This window comes from Ctenocephalides felis, unplaced genomic scaffold, assembly GCF_003426905.1.
Source record: "Ctenocephalides felis isolate EL2017-DRISC unplaced genomic scaffold, ASM342690v1 CF-g0.4_SCAFFOLD_01886, whole genome shotgun sequence".
In the NCBI taxonomy this organism is placed as follows: Eukaryota; Metazoa; Arthropoda; class Insecta; order Siphonaptera; family Pulicidae; genus Ctenocephalides; species Ctenocephalides felis.
In genome coordinates, this window is record NW_020538040.1 from 130,573,113 (window position 1) to 130,595,531 (window position 22,419).

Genomic DNA, 22,419 nt, shown 5'->3' on the forward strand with positions numbered 1-22,419 from the left:
CGACCGAAGCGTTCGTAGTGGCTACTTTGAGCATTAAATGTAGCTATTATAACCGAAATTTTAAAGAAAAACACATAAAATATTTGTTTATTTCAAATTTAAATAAGATAAATAAAAATGAGCCATCAAAGCTGTTGTGTAGTGGGTTGTAGAAATACCAGCAGAAAAAGTGACTGCAAATTCTATACATTTTCTACAGCTAACATAAGTGGAAAGAAAATCAACGGGAAAAGTGGATCGCTGTGGTTAGAAGAATAAAGTAATTATCATAACCTTATTGTTATAAAAATACAATTCGGAGTATTATGAATTGTTGTAAAATTGTTGTTTTGCAAAAAGAAAAATTATGTCATTAAATTGTTATATTATCAAAATTTAATGCTTACTAAAAAAAAAAATGTTTTGCAAACAATGTAATTAATACAAGGCTGAAATAATGAAAAATATATATTTGTATATTGTATATTGATTATGTATAACTATTATCTATATATTAATTACATTTTATTATACAATAATTGTAATTTTATGATTAAAAGAAAAATAAAAGTTATCACACAGCGATAAAATGTTTATTTTGCAAACAGTTTAATTAATACAATGCTGAAATAATGCAAAATATATATTACTTTATAAGCATAATTGAAAACTGGTTTATTTTCACATGTACTAGGACATTTGAATTCAACAATTTTTGCAACACAACCATCATGGATGACAACTCCGTCAATACTTGCACAAAGCCATGGCTGATATTTGTGCATTTGTGCATACAATTGTAAATTTGTTCATATTTTTTTTTAGCAGAAGTTTCCATTTTTAAACCATGTTTTGTAGAGCTGCTGTAAACTTGGACGCGGATGGATGTAGTATGTCTGATACCAAAGATTCAACTGGTTTTCTGCTCAAAACTTTTATATTATGAACATTAGAACTTGCGGAAATCCTTAAACGTTTAGCTTGGAACCAAGTTTTACAAAAATACTGCTGAACGGTTTCACAAGACAGTTGAATGATTTTATCATGTGATAAGTGGACATTATTAAAAAAAAAAAACTCTCAGAGAACCGGATTCAAATTATATTGAGTTTGATAAGTAGCATATTTTTTCATACATAGCATTTTTCTTTCTCTAAATTTCTACTTGCGCAAACAGAGAGTTAACTACATTTCTTACTGTATGTTTATTAATTTTCATCAGCTGTGCTTCCATAATTCGTTTCAAAGATGAATCAACTTTTAAATCAGCAATTGAAACATACTGAGGCTCATGTAATTGAGTGTACTTATGCGGCATAATTTTTTTAAAATATGCTTCTTTTGAATATTTCTGTTTAGTAAATGTTTGAGCGCCCAGCTTACCCCACTGCTGCTCGTGACACGTTTTCGAAGTACTTTCTTTATTGTTATTGAAACAAATTAATGCTGCAACGTGTTTACACTTCCCACTCTTGTTATATACACAATTATAGTAAACATTTCACGTAACTTTCACAGTTTATCTGAAATTAAAATAGAACAATATAATAATTATATACTACTAAAACAATATTTACAGTAACAAAATAAATTATCTAAATGTGCATTACGTGTACAGACGTAGCGTATGATGTAGCATGGACTGATGCTTGTCGAATAATGCGAGATTTTATTAAAAAACTTTCCAAGTTCCCTCGATGTTCCTCAACTTCTCTCACATGTCCAGCATCAACAAGTTTTTTTCCTTTACTCATTGTTTCCGGCTGGAACTTTATTTAATGGGTGATGGACTCAAATCCTGTCTTTATAATAATGTCCATGTCTTTGATTATTTACTTATTCTATTGAGAAAATATTTTTATCATTATTACAATTGATTTATTAAGACTATTCCGAGATTTTGACATAATTTTTATGCAACTTAACCTTATAAATGTTTACTGCATTTCTTTATTTATTTTATCATACGTACCTTTATTTTAAGTACGTTGAAGTAAATTTGAAAATTGCATTACTTATTCAACTTTCACTTTCTTGTTGTAACTTATTAATTATTATTAATAATACTTCTTTATCAGCTTTTTTCTTTAAAAACATATAAAAACACATGTAAAGCACGCACTGCTGCCTCCATAGATAAACAAGTATAAATTTTATTATTTCTATTAGTTCACACGTGATGGTTCACATTTAGTCTGGCGCTGCAGTCACGCTCGGAGCGATAAACATGTTAACTAGTTGGTATTGGTATTTTGGGTATTTTGCCTTGAGGCAAGTTCCCGAACTTCCCGATATGTGTAAATAATCGACTTAATCAATAAAAAATAAATTTATGAGTTACTGAAAGTATTCCGAGTGGATTTATTACACATAATTGAAAACGAACGAACACGTCAACTCGGATCGGAGTATTTTCTAAAAGCAAATTTTCAAAATTTCAATAATTTTTATAATTAAACCAGTTTCCGTAGGACTTTAATGGTTTAGTATGCTCATTAAGATCAAGTACTCTATTGATATACCAAGAAAATCGCCTAATTTTAATTTTAACAAACGTCAAATAAAAACTACTCATTTTCTCAAACTTTGATAAATTTTTAAAATTAAACTACTTGTTGTAAGGCCGTAATATTTTAGTAGGTTCTATAAGACCATGATATATATCGCCAAAAAAGTTCCATAAAAATCGGCTTAAATTTTTTTTTAACAGTTTATTACTATAGTTAATAATAATTAATTATTAATAAACTTATTACTTAAATAATAATAATTAATTAATTAATAAACGGTTCAGTAGTTTTCACCTAAAACTAATCAGTATCATTCCAACTAATATCTTTCAAACAGTTTTTGATTTTTTTAAATCGATTTGGTAGCATGAGCTTAAATGTGGACGAAAAGTTTAACACCTTTCTCCAAATTACAAAGAAACAGCTCGACATATCGTCGCACTAAACTGACAAACGATAACCCTCATCGAGATACATCAAATGGCTTTTAAATTCCTGAAATCGGTTCAAGCGTTTTTGAGCAAACGTCGATGAGAAGTCTAATTTTGACAAACACCAAAAAAACGATACTAATTTTTGCAAATTTTGACGAATTTTTAAAATTAAACAACTTGTAGGTTCGTAATATTTTAGTATGATCTATAAGACTTAAAATCATAAAAATCGTCAAAAATTTTTTTTTTACCATTTTATTACAAGAAAACGACCCGGCCAATCATTACCAAAAACTAATCAGGTCGATTCCCAACCAATATTTTTCAAACGGTTTTTGAATTTTCAAAATAGATTCAGAATTTTTTTTTTTTTTTTTTTTTATTTCTGTTAATTTTAACAATCAGATTACAATACAATCTATAAGTTAAAAGTTATGGTATTGAAAATCAAAATCAAAAAGAAAAAAAATAGAATAAAGGAAATTAAAGAAAAGAAATAGAATAAATGAATGAATAAATAATAATTAAAATAATAGTATTAATAATAAACAATTTTTTTTTCACTTTTCTGCTATTTACAAAGAAACGGCTTGGCTGATCGTCGCGCAAAATTGATAGACGTTAGTCCTCATCGAAATACATCGAGTGGCTTTCGAATTTTTAAAATTGATCCAGCCGTTTTTGAGAAAACGTCGATTTACGGCAAAAAAGCTGTTTACATACACGCACACACATTCACACACATACTTTTTTCAAATTTGCTCTCAGTCAATTCAGAATGGCTTCAAACGTCGAGAAAACATAAAATTAGCGAATTTTTTATGAAAGCATAAACTTCTCCTTCGGGAAGTTAAAAATGCAAATAAATATCATCAAATGAAAATCTGCAAATCAATAACTATCCATTCATAGATAAAACAAGAGTGTCGATTTCATAACCAGCGCCTCGCGTGTCATTAGTGACAACTATTTTATTAACTAGTCTTGCCATATGTGACTAAACTTCACTAAATATTTATGAATCTATCGTATTTGTGCAATACTAGGCAAACGTCAAAACTATCCGTCATTCAATATTTTGTTTGCACAAATACATTTTAATACACATTATTTTACCAAATACTGTTAAATATAAAAAAATTATATAAATTATGCAATATTAAGGATTATTCTATTATTATTTAGGTATTTTCAGTCATATATTTGAGGTGAACCTCTTGACTGTCAATATGATTTACTTTTACTTTTTTAATTATCGCCTGTTTAATTACTTTTTAGGAACAATTAGTTATTTAATTGGAAATGGATTTATTAAAAATTGGTCAACGCGTTGCTATTTCGGGTAAAGACGTGCGTGGATCGATAGCCTTTTATGGGACTGCTTCTTTTGCATCTGGTAAATGGGTTGGTGTAATTCTTGATGAACCTAAAGGCAAGAATAATGGCAACATTAAGGGTGTCACATATTTTACAGTAAGTACATAAAATGTAATGAATATACTATTAATGAGGTCTATTTTTGTGAAGAAAATTATATTAATAAATAAGCACAATTATTTTCTTTTAAGATATTTTACATTTTACTCATTTTATTTATATATTATTATTATAATAAAATAATTACTAATGAATTAATTTTGAATAATTTATTATATATTTTAATTTAGTGTCCAGAAAATCATGGTATGTTTGTTCGTGCATCTAACCTTATTTTTCTTGACGATAATGGACATCCTCTACCAGATCAAGGCAACATGACAGCATCAAAATCTAATTCCTCTCTAAATAGGTATGCTTGCCTGTTAATTTTTTTTATTTTTTAAGAATATTTAAGTATTTATATATTCAATGTTTTAATGCTTACTGAAAAATATAAGATCGTGGAAAAAAACTCCTTTAAAACCAAGAACTGTAATATCATCATCAAGGTAAGAAATTACCATAGAATGGAATTCAGAGCAGAATTCAGCTTTTATTATGACTAGATTTATTGCTAATGTAAATATAAAGGCACATATCATTTTTAAAAATATTAGATAATTATTTTTTATCAACTTCATTAATGATATATAAATATATTTTCAACTGTCTAATTATTTTGCACAACATTTATTATTTGGCTGTAGATATTACACCCACATATTGACTAATATAAATATTAATGCACTATTTTGATGGTAAAAGAAATTTTAATTTAAATTTGATATTGATAATTGCCATTTCGTTGACAGTTCACAAATGTCTTTATCCGGAAGTCGTCATTCACTATCAGGATCTCATAGCACATTAATATCCCCTGCGACTGAAACTGCAGCAGATTCGCCTATAGAACATAATATGAAGGATTCAGTATCAAGTCACACCTTAGCAGCATCTTCCAAACGAGCATCTTTCATAGAAGTTAGAAGAAATAGAATTTATTTTGCATTCTTAATCTTGAATAGTAATTACTGGTTAATATTTTCCAGACTGGTTTTGTAGAAACTTTGAAACCTCAATATATACCAGGGCAATCTCTGACATCACCTTCTCCTGCGTTAACAGTAGAAAATAAATCTAATGCGAATATTCAACAGCAACAAGAAGTAAGTAGACACATTTAACTAATCATAAATTTACTAATTGAATATAAATGAATAAAAAAAATTATTTACTACTCAAATAACTATGATATATACTTATAGCAAACTATTCGGGATCTGACAGAAAAATTAGAAACATTAAAACTCCGAAGATCTGAGGATAAAGAAAAATTGAAGGAATTTGAAAAATTGTTGTTGGTAAATCAACAGCTACAAGAGTTTAAAACAAAAATAATGGATGTTCATTCTCAACTTCAAAAAGATTTACAAAGAGCAAAGCAAGAGGTAAATATATAAGTTCTATTCTTCAATAAATGTTTAGACCAAAATGGATTAAAAAAATACTCACTTTTTTTTGTAAGAAATAATTTATTTCATGACTGAATAGAAGTTTAATTTGTTAAATTTTTTAGACTAGAGAAGCAATAGAAGCGAAGGATGCTCATGCAGAAGAAATGGCCGATTTGGCAGAGACTGTTGAAATGGCAACACTGGACAAGGAAATGGCTGAAGAGAAAGCTGAAACGCTACAAATTGAATTAGAAACTGCAAAAGAAAAAATTGAGGAACTGACTTTAGATTTGGAACTGCTGAAAGAAGCTCAAACTGCTAAAGGAGGTATATTAATATAAATAGATAAAGTTATTGCTGAGTATATAAATGATTTAATACTTTGGTAAAATAATTCATTATTTCACTTTACATATGCTTATTTGTTTATGATTTTGTCAATATATTTAAAATTGAAGCTTAGCAAGCTAAAAATAAAAGGCTATTGAGTCTTAAGGGGGGCGATACATGTAATCGCTTTAATTTTTACCGTTTTTTGAGGACTTTTTAAACTGGGAAGGAATGACTGAATCTTTTTGAACTTTTTTAGGGTTATTTATTGTATATTAAAATACACAAAAAAAAATTTTTTTTAATTTTTTTTTTAAATGGCTGCCGTAAAAATAAAACTGCCAAGACCCTCTCGGAAAAAGCCATCAATTTGCGGGCGTTCTCACTTTTCGTACGGTGATCTGAAATCAAAAAAATTAGTTTGTACGTGTTCATAAAACATATATCTTCTAGTTAAGCCCAAAAAAAAAATTAAAATAGTCACAAAATCGTAAATTGGCACACCTCAGAAAAAAAGTTCGATTTTTCATCTTTTTTTCAATGGTTTTTTTGGTAAAAGGGTTAATTTTTGAAATTTTTTTTGGAATGTTTGAGGCTTAACTAGAAGCTATTACTGTAAAGTAGATGTGTGCAAAATTTCATTGGAATCGGTTGAGAACTTTTTGAGTTATCCCACCCCCAAATTTCAAAAATGTCGTTTTGAGAAAAACGCGTTTAAAGTTTTGACACATAGAAACTGTATGATTAAAGTGGCTTACCGATTAATCAGCTATTCCAGGGCCATATAGAAGTCCTTCGGTACGTTCAAGGAACTGGTTTTTCTTTGCAAGTTCCTGCAGACATGCTTGACGAGCTTGTTTGGTGGTCAAAGAGCTGCGGCGATTTTCTCGATTCACTCTTTGCTCATCGATTTTCTCTTTATATGACATGGATTGGCGGCCAATAACAATTTGCAGTGAGTTCATAAGTTGTAAGATAAAATTTAACCCATAATTGAACAACCCTGCAGATATAAAAGCACTAATCTCTATGACCTCCTAAACATTTTTCAAGCAAGTCATCCCGAGATAAATCGTCAAAAATTGGCTTAATATGAGGTTGAACATCAGGATGGAGTTGGATATTTAATTTCTTTGGGATTTTCTCCTAAAGATTCAGCTTTGCGCCACTTGTACCAGCTATCGGAACCAGGCATTTTTTTGAGATGTTATTCTAACGATTTATGAAAAAAAAAAATCAACTTTTTTTTTTTACATGTATCGCCCTCCTTAACTTGATTTTATGATGAAGCAAAAATATTTTGTAGTTATATAGTTGACTGTTTTTCAATTGCAGTAATAAATTTTATTTCTCCAGGTGTGATCAATACATCAGAATATGATATGAAGCAGCTGGAACAGCACAATAATCGTCTTAGAGAAACTCTAGTTAGAATGAGAGATCTATCAGCACACGAGAAGCATGAAATGCAGAAAATGCAAAAGGATTTAGATAAAACTAAATCAGAATTAACCGAATTGGCAAGGACCAAAGAAAAATTAAGTGCTAGAGTGGAGGAGTTAGAGTTTCAAATTGTTGATTTACAGGAACAAGTAATTATATTAAAGATTTAATTAATTGTATTATATATTCGATTTACAGTAATTGGTTACTGTAATAGAATTTTATTTATTGTATTATTCATTAAATAATCTATTGCAGGTTGATGCAGCTCTGGGTGCTGAGGAGATGGTTGAGCAACTTGGCGAAAAGAAAATGGAATTGGAAGATCAGGTAATTCTGATCTACTCTTATCTAACTAATATACTTTGTACAATATAAGCAAAGACTTAATCAGATGATATTAATGTAGCAAATAAATATTGTAGTATTCAGAATAAATTTTATACAAACAAAATTTAGCTCTTAAATATATTAAATTAGTATTTGTTTTTCGTTTAATTGATTTATGATACATTATTATTTTTTTAGGTCAAACGGTTAGAAGAAGAAGTAAGTGAATTAGAAGCTCTGCAAGATGTGCATGAGGAATTAGTAGAATCAAATCATGAACTAGAATTAGATCTTCGGGAGGAGTTAGAAATGGCCCATTCAGCTAGACGAGAGGTATAATACTTCTTCACAATATCTTTCAATTTTTTAATCATTTGTCAGCTATCAACTTTGTTCAGGCACTTCGTGAGAGAGAGGCTATGCTAGAAACCATTTTGGACCGGGATTCCACCATTATGAAATTCAGGGAGCTTGTACAGAAAATAAATGACCAAAATATGGATCTTAGAAATAAATTGGAAATGGAGAGTGCTAGAGTAGACTCTGTTCCAGTTGAAAGTTTAGATTTTAAACAAATGTTTTTGGAAACCAAAGAACATACTAGAGCTGTAGATTTGCAAATCAGGAAGATAGAATTGACACAGGCGAATGAACATGTAAAATATCTGACTGCTTATATGCCTGATACATTTATGAATAGAGGAGGTACAGGATTATTTTATATTTCATATAATTCTTATTTAATTATTTATAAGTGAATTTTTTATTGAAAGTTGATTTTATTTTTTAAATCGATTTTTTAAGGCATGAAATTTTTAGGCAAATAAGAATATCTTGTCTTTTAAGAATTTTTAGCACATTTATATATCTGAACTTTGTCAGACCATTTTTATTTTCTAGTAAAAACAACGTTAATATTTATGATTTCAGGTGATCATGATGCTATTTTAGTTCTGCTACTTGTTTCAAGGCTAGTATGGAAATTAGATATATTAGCAGCTCAAGTTCGAGAAAGATTCCCTCCAGTCACCAAAATTGACAAGAATGCCGTTATGCAGGCTCATAACGTTCATCAGTATTCTTTTAGATGTCGATTTGTTTATTATATACATGTATTACAAGTGAGTAAGACTCTTCAAGTATAACTTAATTAATATGAATAATATATATTTAAAATGAATTCAAAATTAGTTTCAAAAGTGTCCACAATAACTTGCTATACACTATTGACAACATTAGGAGTTAGGTATAACACTAAATCTAATTATTTTTTGTGGAAGATCAACAATTATGAAAATAAATTATCTATGACATGTTCTAACATTAAATGACTCCTTAATTAAAAGACAGAAGACATGAAATATTAAGTATTCATAAAATTTTTACAATGTAGTCATATAAACTTCTAACAAAATTTTGAAAATAAATTCTCCAAGCATAACTTGAATTTTAATATATTTATTTTATTTCACCACAGGGCATTCTACAGCAGTTCTCCTATGCCCTGAATGTATGTGCTCCTGATGAATTATTAAAAGTCGGATCTACTTATCCAGAAATGTCTGTTCAAGAAAGAATTATAGATAATTTTGTAGATTTATTGAAACGTAATCAATTAGATGAAAATAGTCAAACAGATGGTAATTATACATTTATATATATATATATATATATATATATATATATATATATCTCAATAATATTGATACTAAAATACTTTTTGTTCAGTTTTGGAGAAATGCATAGGCTATTTTACTGCAATGCATATGGTGTTGTTGCCTGATCCAGCTTTAATTAACGAAGTCCAGCTCATCAGAGATATTATTTCTGCCTGGACAGCAGCTATGGATGGTCTAGTCACAGATGGTTCAATCATTAGATCCCTAGCTCAAGTATGTATTATTCCAATTCTTATTAGTGGACAGCTGCACTATTTTCAGTAATCTGGACAATCATTTACGCGTCTTATATCTCTTGCAACTTTGAAACTGTTTAATACAAATTTGACATTTGGCATTTCAAATGAACTACAATACTTTATAATATCATAATTTCTAAGAGCATCTTTTATTAATCAGCATTTTAACACAATAATTCATGGATAAATTGTTAAATTTTAGACAGATGGAAGCAAACAAGAATCTTCATTGCTAGCTCAGCATGTCATTACAACTGCTGAATCTGTTTTGCAACAATTGAAACTCTGTAGAAGGAGACTTCCACAGGATATAAAAACCAAAAAAATTGGTTTCAGTGATGTGGAAACTTTGAAAGCTTGTCAACCTTTAGTGACAAAGGTTTCAGCTGTTATTAACCATGTTTCTAAGTTGACGGTGCCACTTGTTACTGCTTCTGGGGGTAAGATGATACATATTTATAAATGTCAGTCATGCAGTTTTCGGTATTATATACAGAATGCTAAATTAAGTTTGTCAATTAAGCATTATGACTATTCTATTTATATTAGATAAATCAATAAGAATTCATAGTGTAAATATCCATTTTGGAGATGAATAATAATTAGTTCTCTATCTGAAAGCAGGTCCGAGGTGTACGATCATCACAAATTAATGATTCTCATTTCTTTCCTTATTGGGAAGATTTCAGTAATAAACTGAATAATTAAAAGGGCTATTAATGTCCAGCCTATTTTTGTTTTTTTGCTAGAAGATTGGTAACAGTGCTAAACCCTTTTTTTAATAAATATGATGATGTAAGGGAAATTAAAAGTTGTTACTATATTTCATAATATGGGATAACGGGTATGTTTTTTTGCAACTAGAGTATCTGATATTCGTTTTTATCTAAATAGAGGGCATTTAAATGTTCAACATGGGTGAAAACGTCGCCTTCCTGGCACTTCGTTTGTGACAAATTGGAAACTTTGGCATATTTAGCTTGACTAGTTTAATCTTTGAAAGAAATGCTGCAGAGATCGATTTCGTTTTAATTAAGGTTAGACTGCCGCCTTGTAATTTTTAATTAATCATATTAAATTTGGCAAACATCTGTTACAATGTCTGTTTTACACTTTATTCATAAGCAATTTTTTCCATATAAATACATTGACATGCCAATTTGTTCCAGCACTTCTTGTGGTTTTTGTTAAGTTATTTTGTATATCAAAAATAAATTTACTGTTTATTAATTTCATTTTTTTTCATGTCTATTCATGATATTGAGAAAATGAGTTAGACATGTTTTGTTGAACAGCTCCCATTCTCGGACTGTTGCAAATTTTTTGAGGAGATTTTTATCTTCAAACTTCTAGAGCTCATAAAGTTGCTTTTAAATGATTGTAATTAATTCATATATGTAAACAGTACATATCTATGATTTGTTACGCTCGTACATCCTCGTCATCCTCATATTTTTCATTATTTCATGATTTAATTTAAGAGACATGGCCCTTTTTTTGAGACCCAAAAGATTATAAAAGTGAATAGTATCTTATATAAGTACAAATGGTAAAACGTGAATACAACATATATAGCTGTAAACAATTAGACATAATGTTTAGTTTCATTTATAAAATTTCAAACATTAAAATAATCATCGATATATTCGCATGGGTAAATCGTTACTACACAATTTATATTAATATATCATAGAAATGACTAACTATAAAATAAGTTACTATCATAAAACAATGAAAATATTTTTATGGTAGGAAAATCATTGTTAAACTGACGAATTTTTTCATATTTTCATTTTGTCATTTATATTTTTCGAAAAAACTCTTCAAAAACTGCGCAAATAATCGAGTTTTTAAGGCGTTTCTTCGAATTCGGATTTCTGTATTAATGAGTAGGTACCGAAGAGATTTATGCAAACACTCATATTTTTAGTGAATATTTGCTGGCGATGAATTACGCAGTGTATTGCTAACACCCTGGAACATTTTGATTTAAATGGGTGATAAATCGACAATAACGTCCAACCACATCAGGTACTCTATCTGTAGCAATGTATTTAATGAAGTGTTATTTCATAACTTGAAATATTGATTCGCTTCAGCGTAGATTGTAAAATCTATTGTAAAGGGCAGTTCTTGATTTCTTGATTCATAATCAAAAATATGTCAATTGTAATACTTCATGCCTAGGTAAAGTTGACTCACCCAGTTGTACAGAGAAATGTGTCCTTTGCAAATAATTTCACAATAAAGAAGCTTTTTAATATTCATTACTTCAAATCAATTTATCAATTCAAAGTGTTGGCTTAAGGAAATTTTTTAATGATATTAGATGAAGATTTGCGTAAAACGGTTTGTAAAACCTCTTCAACGGCTGGCAAAATTCACTTTTCTCCGATAGTATGCGGTTTTCCAGATTTTTCTATAGTTAGTGAGATATTGTAAGATACTCGCAAACCATAATTCAAATATTCATCTGATTGGGTGACATTTTCTCAGATGAACTTGCAGCATATTGATTTTATGAAGTGTGAAAACCTACTCATTTTCTTAAACTTTAATGAATTTTCAAAATTGAACTACTTGTTGTTAGGCCGTAATATTTCAGTAAGTTCTATAAGACCATGATATATAGTGCCAAAAAAAAGTTCTATAAAAATCGGCTTAAATTTTTTTTTCAACAGTTAATTACAAGAAAACGGCTCGGTAGATCACCTAAAACCAATCAGTATCATTCTCGACTAATATCTTTCGAACAGTTTTTGATGTTTCCAAATCGATTCGATAGTATGAGCTTAAATGTGGACTAAAAGTTTAACACTTTTTTCCAAACTACAAAGAAACGGCTCGGCCGATCGTCGCACAAAGCTGAGAAACGATAATCCGCATCTTATTACAAGAAAACGGCCCGGCGGATCTCTACCAAAAACACATCAGCACGATTTCCAACCAATATCTTGATTTGAATTTTCAAAATTTTCACTTTTCTGCTATTTATAAAGAAACTCCAATACTTCCAAAATCATGCATCAGTATAGTTTGTTCAGATTTTTTCGAAAAAGTTGAAATTAAATTATAACACGGATTATTAAAAATAAAACTAAAAATAAAACTACTGTGGATTAGACTAATAACTGATCATTATTGTATTTTTTTTTAAATTTATATTAACATATAGTTTTGAAGTCCACTATCGTGGGTCCCCATTTTCAATTCGTGAACCCCCAAACATTTTTTGGCTGACATGGATCCTTTGAAGTTTGTCATGTTTTCCAGGAGCCTGAAATATCACAGGCTAACGTAAGATAGTTTAATTATAAAAGTTTATTAAAATTTGTGCTCTTAAAATATACACCGTGCATGTCTTTAGCAATTTTCGTACAATTGAATCAAAACTTTGTTTTTGAAACAAATCCTGGAAAATTTTATCATCACACCTTTAAAAGTTGCTTAATTTTAATCTTAAAATCAACAGGGTTAATCATTCATTCAATTACAAAATAAGTTGATTAATCAGAGTTCATCGAAATTTTGGAATTATTTTGAAAAGCCTTTTCAAACTCCTTGAATCCCATTTATCTAGTAAAATTAAGCTTTTATATTAACATTTTATGTTATTTTTTATTCTCATTGATAATTTTTCATTTCAGATTTGGATAATACAGTGCCTGAAAGTAAATTATGGGAAGCGTTTGTTGTGTGTTGTGAAAAAGTTTACGAGCAAGATGATTTGGGTCCAGCTCAGAGTATTAGGAAATCTTTAAGTGCCGTGCTTTTGGCTTCGGCTAATTTAGCACAATTTTTAAGTGAAAATGAAGATGTCATACATGCCAGTGTGCCTACTGAACCGGTAATAAAATAAATAGTCTTATTGTAACTTTTAACTTGTATAATAAAAATGACAAATTAGAACAAGATTGATGTCATAACAGTTTCTAATATTATAAGTCCTGAAATAAGTTTATTATACTTTCATTTTCAGCCCACTCCTCCAATAGTTTTACGTTCCCAAATAATCAAGAAACAATTAGAAGAAACTAAAATGTTGACTGCAAAATTAGAGAATAAGGAAGCTGAGATTAGGGAATTGAAAAAAGCGGCTAAAGCGAGACAAGACGAATTATCAGAGATGCAAATTAGAAAAGATTTAGCTGAGAAGAAACTCGGAACCTTCAACAAAGACTCAGAGATACAAATCGAAAAGCTGCAGAAGAAATATGATGAGGCTGTATTAGAATTCCAAAAGTAAGATAGTTGATAGTCTGAATTGAATAAAAACTTTATTTAAAAAGTTTTTGCTATGTAACTTATATATTTTCAGGAAAGAAAAAGAATTTGAACAAACTCTAGACCATCTGCAAACGGATATTGATGCTTTGGAACAAGAAAAAGGTACATTGCGTGAGAAGGTCAAAGGTCTGGCAAAGGCAAAGGTCTTGATGTGATAAAGCAACGGTCTACACCAGGATCTCCTACATCAGGTACCTAATAACACTATTTGATGATGTTAAGGTGACCTAATAATAATTTTACTCCTCAAAATAATTTTATTTATAATTTATTATAGGAACTAATACAGAAGTATCTTCTCCCGTCGGATCAGTAGGTTCCTTGCAAGAAATTGTAGCTTTGCAAAATGCACTGAAGTGGAACGAAAAGAGCGTATAAATATTCAAACTGATCACGTTCGGAAAACTCTGCAAAGTTTGGACCCGATATACACAAGACCTACCAAAAATATTGCTGAGAATAACAGGGTGCATGAATTGACTAAGGAATTGATGAATGTTAAATACGTAAGTCAAAATATCTTATATTAGGTCATAATTGAAATATTTATTTTTTATTTGTTCTTTTATTAGGAATGGATTATGTCAATGGCAAAGAGTGCTTTGTGTACATTACCCGATGATCCAACAAAAAGGATGCATGCGCTTAGAAACTTTGAAAAACAACAAGCTTGCAAAGAGACGGATTTAAAGGTATTTAAATGTTTGAGTCTAATGTCGTAGATATATCATTACATTGTAGAAGATTTCATTTATATTGAATGCTTGATTTTAAGTTTACTAAAGCTAATAGAAAATATATGCATAACATATTCATAAAACCAAGTATATATATTCTTTTAAATTTTATTTTTCTTGAATACAATATAATTACTTTCTACGATTTCAGAATAAAATGATAATGTTATTCGACACTATTAAAGAAGAATCCATACAAATGCAGCCCTGGAGGTATACGCAGGCTCCATTGAACGCTTTTAAAAATGCTTAGTTTTTTATAATATAATCATATTATATAAATATATTAACTTAATTAAATTATTTAATACAAATGCTTAATAAATTTCAAAATATTTAATTTATATGGTTTGGTTTTTTGTAGATATTAATTATGAGATTATTATGCTGTGATTAAACTATTTATTAACTATATTGTCAAATTATAAAATACAGTGGTACCCCGACGTACGAGCTCATTTCGTTCCGTAACCGAAGCAATTTCTACATATAAATACATTGAAATATCATTAGGTAATTCGTTATATCACTGTGGTTTTTGCTACAGTTTGATATTGCAGAAATGAGTTAGATATGTTTCGACATTTATCCATAAACTCTTGCAGATTCAAAAGCTGCTTATAAATTATTGTGATGCGTTTAGCAAGAGTTATATCCTTTATCAATTCCTTGTGTTTCATTAGATATTCTATAGATGTATGTGATATGAGTACAACTGAAGAGTGACATTCTTACAACTGAAGAAATTTTTCATACTTTCATTTTTTCATTAACATTTTCGAAAAAACTTACTTGCTCAAAGCTCTTATCTGGAGTTTGCTTGTATGTCGAAGCAATGAATCGCTTCTTTGGCGGCTCGTATCTCGAAACAGTCGTATGTGACGTGAGGTCGCTACCGTAAGTCGGATTACCACTGTATTAATCTTTAACCATGACATAAAACATTTTTTTTACATAATGCTATAGATAATATTATTTAAAAAATAAATTAAATTTATTAACAAGAATTATTATTTTACTAATAATAAGAGGATTGGAAGAATTTTGAGTTTTATAAATTATTTCCATACTTCGAAATAAAAGACGCTCTGACTATATTCTTCTATTCTTATTTGGAACATATCGAAACCAACATTTTCCAGATGAATTTATGAAGAAAGACATTTTTTAGTACGCGAGCACTAAGTAACTATATATTTAGCATTCTATAATTTTCTTATTGTTAATTACAGATCTTATAATATACCTCTATAAATTAATAATTATATTATATTTGTTATATGTTGCCATAAGAATAGTAAGGTTCATTCCATGTTCATTTATCTCGAAAATTGTTTCTTTTAGCAATTGTAGTAGTACGCTAAAACTTTGAACATTTATCGGAAAATAGAAAATCTGCAATTTATTGTATTGTGATACTCGCACTTCTAGTTATTAACCTCCCGTAGGGTAAGTATAGTAATCAGAAGAAATAGAAAATGAAAATTTGGGTATATCTTCAAGTTTCAAGGGTTTCTCAATATTTTGGCATATTTCAGAAAAAAATGATATTTGTGTGTGCGGATACAATTTTGCGTCGACGATTTCGAGAGCATGGATCAACCGATTTGAATAATTTAAAAAACACTCGATTCCTATTAATGGAGAGAGGTGCTGATTAATTTTTGGAAAAAACAGGTCTAGCCTGTCTTATACTTAATTATATATCTATGTTTCTAGCTGTTTCGAAGATATGGGTAAAAAGTGCAAAAAATTGTATTTCAGTTTTTGAGAGAACGGAAGTCCGATATGAATGATTCAACAATCAGTAGATGGAATGAAGTGAGGCAGGTCCAGCGGTTTCGGAGATCCAATAAAAAAAACGTTGACGGTCAAAAATGATCATTAGACATGTACATATCAAATTTAATTTTCATCGGATATTTTTGTTATAAGTACAAATTTTGTTTACATTTTTATGAGTTCCGTGCCGAGATCGCCTAAAAAATATCAAAATTTTCGAAAAATTTCAAATTTATCAAAAAGTCTTCTTTTTCAAGTTTCTTAAAAAAAATCAAATTAGCAAATGTTTTTAAAAATTGAAAGAAAAAATTAAATATAAGAAAAATATAAAACTTTTAAAATACGTTACGAAAAGTTTCAGTATTTTGCCAAGGCACGATGCCATACACCACGTGTTTTTATTGCAAATATTTCTTGAATTTCATATGTATGGGGTTAGAATTATTGGTGAAGGAGATTGCGGAAAATGTAATATTTTAAGTGCGTGCATATCAAATAAAACTGACGTAAGTTAACAATTTTTTTATTTCCTGCTATAATAGTAAGTTTAAATGGATTGAAAGTAAATAATAAATTGATTGATTATTATTCTGAAATTACCACGTGCTTATGTCATGCATTACAAATTTTAGTTGTGCTAATAATAAGTAATATAAAGTTCAGTTACACACAAATTGTGTGACGCTATTCATGAAAAATGTGGGCTATAGTTTTAAAATTTAACATTCCAAGTTTGTAAAAGGTATAAAGAAGTTTTTGTTAAAATCTCATCTGTTATGAAGATGTTATTCAATAACTAATTCACTAATTTTTGGCGGTCAGAATTCTACCTGAAAACATTTCTATTCTACTTTGGCATCATTTATCCAATAAATTAAAAGCGGTTTGAAACCAAATGTGTAATTTAAACAATTAAATTGCAAATTGTTCTCCAAAACTCTTGTGTTATATTCATTTGTGTACAACTATTTGTTACTTGAATAAGGAAGTTAAATTTGAATCTCTTAATTGAACAAGAATTTGGTGCATTAACTAGGGTATAAAGACATTTTTTATTGTTTATTGTTACTTATGCCTAAATTTAAAAATAATCCCTGTTATTGTTATTTTCTTGTTTGCCTATGCGAAAGATAAATGTACAATTTATGTATGTTATTATTTATCATTCTATATAAATTTATCTCTGTCATCAAAAGGGTATTTCTATGATGGCCATAAAATCCAAACTATACAAACTCAAATTCATTTTATTCACCTATCATACATCAGAAATATAAAAAGGTACTCATATACACATTACTTAACATACAAACAATTTTCTTATAATAAATTAGTATTTTTTGCGTTTGAGTACTTCAGGTTTCCAAATAACCGGATGACTATCTTCAGTTGCAGTATCATCTTCTTTGTAGATTTTAATTGTTTTGTCAGCTTCTGTCGTTATCAACCTTGAACCAGATAGGTCAAATGTCATAGAAAATACACCTGCTTCATTTTCCATTGAACCTGGTTGTACAGCAGACTGGTGGGAAGAAAAAACACATGTACAAACCATTCTTATCTAAGATCTTAATAAATTGCTAAACCTTTTTATAATCAAATTTCAATAATACCTCAACATTTCTAAGCCTTATGTACTTTTGCGGAGCACTATGATGCAAATTATTAAGAATTCTAACTTTAGTTAATGTTTTACCTGCAGTCTCTGGAAATTATATCCAGTTTTCCAATCCCAGAAATGTACAGTACCATTATCACCACCAGATACAAGTACACCATCTTCATTAACAGCCATACAATTAATAATAGATGAATGTCCACTTAGGTTCTGCACAAATTTGCCATCAGGGCAACGCCATTCTTTTATATTATCTGGTGAGGCTGATGCAAACATATATCTGGAAAACAAGATCAAAATTATTGATTTACATCTAATGATATATAATATTTAGTTGAATTCATGTATGAATATACATAGTTTTCTTTAATGTAAATTATTTGGACAATAAATGTTATTTCATATAATTCTACTTACAATCTAGGATGAAAAACAAGACTTCTGATGCTCTTTTTGTGGTTCGTCAATGTGCAAATAGAATTTCCTGCAGCCAAATCCCATAATCTAATCGTTGCATCATGACTACCAGTTATAATTTGAGGTTCAGCATTCTGACATATCACAGATGCAATCGTGTTCGTATGACCTGGAAATATAAAGGTAAGTGGATTTTGTTGATAACAAAAATATGATAACAAAAATATGAAGCTTGAAAAAAAATGCTTTACCTGTGAAAGTGTGTATGTTAGCTTTGGTTCTCATATCCCAAACTCTAGCGGTTGAATCTCGTCCGGCTGTTACTAAAACATCTAAAGTAGGATGCAATGCTAATGTATACACAGCAGACAAGTGACCATGGTAATGCCTTATTACCTGAGATAAGAACAATATATTTAATGTTAGTTGTAACTGTAAAACTAATGTCTTTAGTACATATGTTCTATAATATTTATTCTACCTTGTTATACTCCAAATCCCAACATTTAACTTGCCTATCCTCTCCACAACTGAACAAATACGGATGTCTGGTACTCAAAGCAAGACCTCTCACTGTACTCACATGGCCAGTAAGTGATAAACGCAGTTTGCCACTGGCCAAGTCCCAAATTTTAATTACCCTGTCGGCTGAGCCAGTTGCAAACCATTCATTACCAGGTTCAACAGCCACACACCTGCAAAAATAAGAATTCAAATCAAATTTTGTTCAGTTGGCTTATAATCAATTTACATACCTGACCCATCCAAGATGCCCTGAAATCACCCGAGCTAATTTCCATGGTGGATGCCACTTAGGTTTCGGCATTGCAGGTTTTTTAACAGGAGTCACTATTGTATTATTTGATTGTTTATAAGACTGGTTTGTTTCAATTAATGCAGTACTTGGATTATTGTATGGCACCATTGCACTAGAAGCAGTAGCAGTATCTGCTGTGTCATCTAAAAAAGTAACAAATGATCATTTTATATATTTATTTACTATAAGGTTGTTCAGAAAGTCACATCGTTTTTTTACCACCAGAATTTAAATATATTTTTTTGAACCTAACAACACACTTAAACCCTATAATTTTTACATGATTTGAAAACTTATATTTTAAGGCTTGTGTGTAAAAAATTCTAATCAATTACATGCAGTAGTTTTTGAAAGGTGCCACTTTGAATACAGAAAGAATTAAGCAGCATTTTCGACATGTTTTACTCTTTTGCTATAGAAAACAGTAAAAATTCTGTTTAAGTTAAAATGAAATTGACCAATGTGTACGGAAATGATATGTTGATAGTGAGACAGTGGCAAAATTGTTTTACTAAATTTCATTTTTGGTATTTTGATATCCAAGATGCACCACGTCCAAGAAGTGCGGTTGAAGCTGATAAAGATGTGAGAAAGGCATTAGTTGATGCAAACCGGCGAATAACTATACTTGAGATCCCATTGAATTAAAATTTATCAAATTTAACAGTTCATGACCACTAAAAAAATCTGAAATTTATCTCAAAACTCAATGTATGGTTGGACTAACTGAATGAACTGAATGATATACTTCAATAAAAAAGGTCAGAATTGATCACAAACAAGGTATAGTCCTGCATGAAGAAGATGCAAGACCTCACATAAGTCTGGTTCAGAAAATTTATGCCAATAATTACCTTGATTGTTTCCTGTATGGGGTGGACTCTTGTTGCCATTTTGTGCTTTTTGTTGTTCTTTCAAGGCCTGCGCAGCTTTAACTTTATCAAACACTTGAATATAAGAATCTCTAGCCTTTACTGCTTTTTTGATCCTTAAACTGAAATAAGGACAGAAGAAGTATTAAACGGTATCTTGAATCAGAAACTAGTAATAAATGAAAGAAAGAGTTTTGATAATTTTCTAATGACAAAAAAGTAAATCTGTGTGTATTTATATACATAATTACACATTATCATAAATGTTTACAATAGTCACAAGATTCCAATAAATGAAAAAATACTGAGGTGTGAGTACATATACTAAAACATATTTTCTTCATGAATATAACTGCCCAAAAAGAAATTTCTGTGACGAATTAATTCGGGATTAAAACTTGACCTCAACTTAAATTTATATCAAAATAAATTGCACTAACTATGCAACGAACTTAAAACTATTCGAGAAACATTTTAATAAATTAAAATATAATGAATAAATAAGATAACCTACGATTTTTCGTCAATAGGTATCAATGAGAACTGGTTAGACATGAACAAGTCGTGAGATCTTTTTAAAGATCTGAACACCAATGTGTGCACTGAATGTTTTTGAACGTCTTCCAACATTTTGTTTATTTATTATGATCGATTAAATGAAAATATAAAGCTCATACTGTAAAGACAAGTTATTTTATCACATTTTTTGTCAAAATTGTTTTCATACTGACAACAAGACATAGATAAGTAAATGGATTGGATGGACAAGTGCATCGTTCAGTTTCTAATTGAAATATATAGATGGCGCCATGATGGCGCTTTCAAAATCGAATTTATTATTACTCTAATTTAAAATAAAGTATTGAAACCCTTTTATTTGATAACTAAATAAGTATTTGTGTTTTCTAAACTACATAAATTTATAGTGGATGTTCTATGCTAATGGTGTTAATACTTGATAGATTACCTATTTATAGAATAAATAGATGTCTCTATTTATTCCAAATTTCTATTCGATTTATTGAAGAAAAGTTGTATTAATCTAATTTTCTTCCACGATAGTTTTTAGATTAGGACTTTTGGCAGTTTTTTAATTTTAATTTTTGTAATGTGGATTTGAAAAATACATACAAATCTTTTCTTTTCAAAATACTATTTATTTTTACCAAGGGTTGTCTACCCCTAACATTTTTTTCTATTTTTGGGACTAATTTTTTTTTGTTAACTTCACGTAGGGTATTTATAGTAACGGGCCAAAAATAAAAAAATGAAAATGTTTGCATATCTTCACGTTTTGAAGGTTTCTGAACATTTTGGAATACCTCAGAAAAGTGTTTTGTATGTCCGCATTTTTTCGTTTACGTTTTCGGGCGCACCGATCAACCGATTTGAATGATTCAAAAAACATTCGATTCCTATTGATGGGGAGATGTGCTGATTAGTTTTTGGCAAAGAGCTCTGTAGATTCAGCCGTTGCTAAGATACAGAGCAAAGAGTGCCAAAAATAGAAATTGAGTTTTTGAGAGAACTAAGCATCCGATTTGAATGATTCAAATTTCCGATTCGAATGATTTCTGCTTGTGTTGACGAAACAATTGCTTTGGGAATGAGTTTTTTTTTAAATTTTTTTTCAAAGTTGTTAAAGTTCTAAAGCTTACTTATATACTTTAAATAAATAATTTTAACTTTGCAATTCAGTTTATATGATTCTTATAAATATTAGACAATGTTACAGTATTTATTTATAAAAATCTATTTAAAAACATTCAATATTCCTCGAACATTTCGTTACGGTACCGGAAGTTCCAGCAATTTGCCTTAAGGCACGATGCCATACACCACTAGTTTTAATTTTCTATAATTCAAAATTGTAAAATACATGGAACTCTTTTCACTTAAAAAAACTATTTAATTTTATCAAGAGTTTTCCACCTATTCAGTACTTAAATTTTAGAATGCATACAACTCTAAATTTTCACCCTCCTTCCACAAATCTCTACTCCATAATAGCCATTATGGTAGTAAACGAATAATTTTTCACCACGCTCTCAGTCAGTGATTTTTTCAACGAA

The 22,419-nt window shown here is 29.5% G+C and overlaps 3 protein-coding genes across 3 annotated transcripts; 2 read left to right on the forward strand and 1 right to left on the reverse strand.

Annotated features, from left to right (window-relative positions):
* Positions 1 to 4,216: 4,216 nt before the first annotated feature.
* Positions 4,217 to 14,491, forward strand: LOC113376897 (dynactin subunit 1). The gene is made up of 18 exons (XM_026616987.1): positions 4,217 to 4,396; positions 4,591 to 4,712; positions 5,155 to 5,323; positions 5,392 to 5,508; positions 5,608 to 5,790; positions 5,919 to 6,123; positions 7,483 to 7,718; positions 7,828 to 7,899; positions 8,098 to 8,232; positions 8,298 to 8,604; positions 8,830 to 9,020; positions 9,377 to 9,539; positions 9,628 to 9,791; positions 10,020 to 10,257; positions 13,465 to 13,664; positions 13,797 to 14,059; positions 14,136 to 14,295; positions 14,382 to 14,491. Exons 1-17 carry the CDS (start codon positions 4,226 to 4,228, stop codon positions 14,257 to 14,259), a joined length of 3,060 nt encoding a protein of 1,019 aa, XP_026472772.1. The 5' UTR covers positions 4,217 to 4,225; the 3' UTR covers positions 14,260 to 14,295; positions 14,382 to 14,491.
* Positions 14,319 to 15,094, forward strand: LOC113375901. The gene is made up of 4 exons (XM_026615845.1): positions 14,319 to 14,326; positions 14,394 to 14,610; positions 14,677 to 14,796; positions 14,993 to 15,094. The coding sequence occupies exons 1-4, from the start codon at positions 14,319 to 14,321 to the stop codon at positions 15,092 to 15,094; spliced, it is 447 nt and encodes a 148-aa protein (XP_026471630.1).
* Positions 15,095 to 17,890: 2,796 nt separating this feature from the next.
* Positions 17,891 to 21,050, reverse strand: LOC113376898 (pleiotropic regulator 1). Its single transcript, XM_026616988.1, has 8 exons — positions 20,862 to 21,050; positions 20,330 to 20,469; positions 19,414 to 19,618; positions 19,140 to 19,353; positions 18,910 to 19,054; positions 18,659 to 18,827; positions 18,320 to 18,521; positions 17,891 to 18,145 (listed from the first exon to the last, which is right to left on the reverse strand). The coding sequence occupies exons 1-8, from the start codon at positions 20,975 to 20,977 to the stop codon at positions 17,954 to 17,956; spliced, it is 1,383 nt and encodes a 460-aa protein (XP_026472773.1). The 5' UTR covers positions 20,978 to 21,050; the 3' UTR covers positions 17,891 to 17,953.
* Positions 21,051 to 22,419: the final 1,369 nt, after the last annotated feature.

What these genes read in the sequence shown, in the direction of transcription:
- LOC113376897 (XM_026616987.1), top strand. Translation starts at nt 4,226, where the DNA reads ATGGATTTATTAAAAATTGGTCAACGCGTTGCTATTTCGGGTAAAGAC. An exon ending in TCTAATTCCTCTCTAAATAG is followed by an intron (nt 4,713 to 5,154) that starts GTATGCTTGCCT and finishes TTTCGTTGACAG; the next exon opens with TTCACAAATGTCTTTATCCG. An exon ending in AAATGGAATTGGAAGATCAG is followed by an intron (nt 7,900 to 8,097) that starts GTAATTCTGATC and finishes TTATTTTTTTAG; the next exon opens with GTCAAACGGTTAGAAGAAGA.
- LOC113376898 (XM_026616988.1), bottom strand. Translation starts at nt 20,977, where the DNA reads ATGTTGGAAGACGTTCAAAAACATTCAGTGCACACATTGGTGTTCAGA. An exon ending in CCATACAGGAAACAATCAAG is followed by an intron (nt 19,619 to 20,329) that starts GTAATTATTGGC and finishes TTACTTTTTTAG; the next exon opens with ATGACACAGCAGATACTGCT. An exon ending in GGGCATCTTGGATGGGTCAG is followed by an intron (nt 19,354 to 19,413) that starts GTATGTAAATTG and finishes TTATTTTTGCAG; the next exon opens with GTGTGTGGCTGTTGAACCTG.
- LOC113375901 (XM_026615845.1), top strand. An exon ending in AATTGATGAATGTTAAATAC is followed by an intron (nt 14,611 to 14,676) that starts GTAAGTCAAAAT and finishes TTCTTTTATTAG; the next exon opens with GAATGGATTATGTCAATGGC. An exon ending in GCAAAGAGACGGATTTAAAG is followed by an intron (nt 14,797 to 14,992) that starts GTATTTAAATGT and finishes CTACGATTTCAG; the next exon opens with AATAAAATGATAATGTTATT.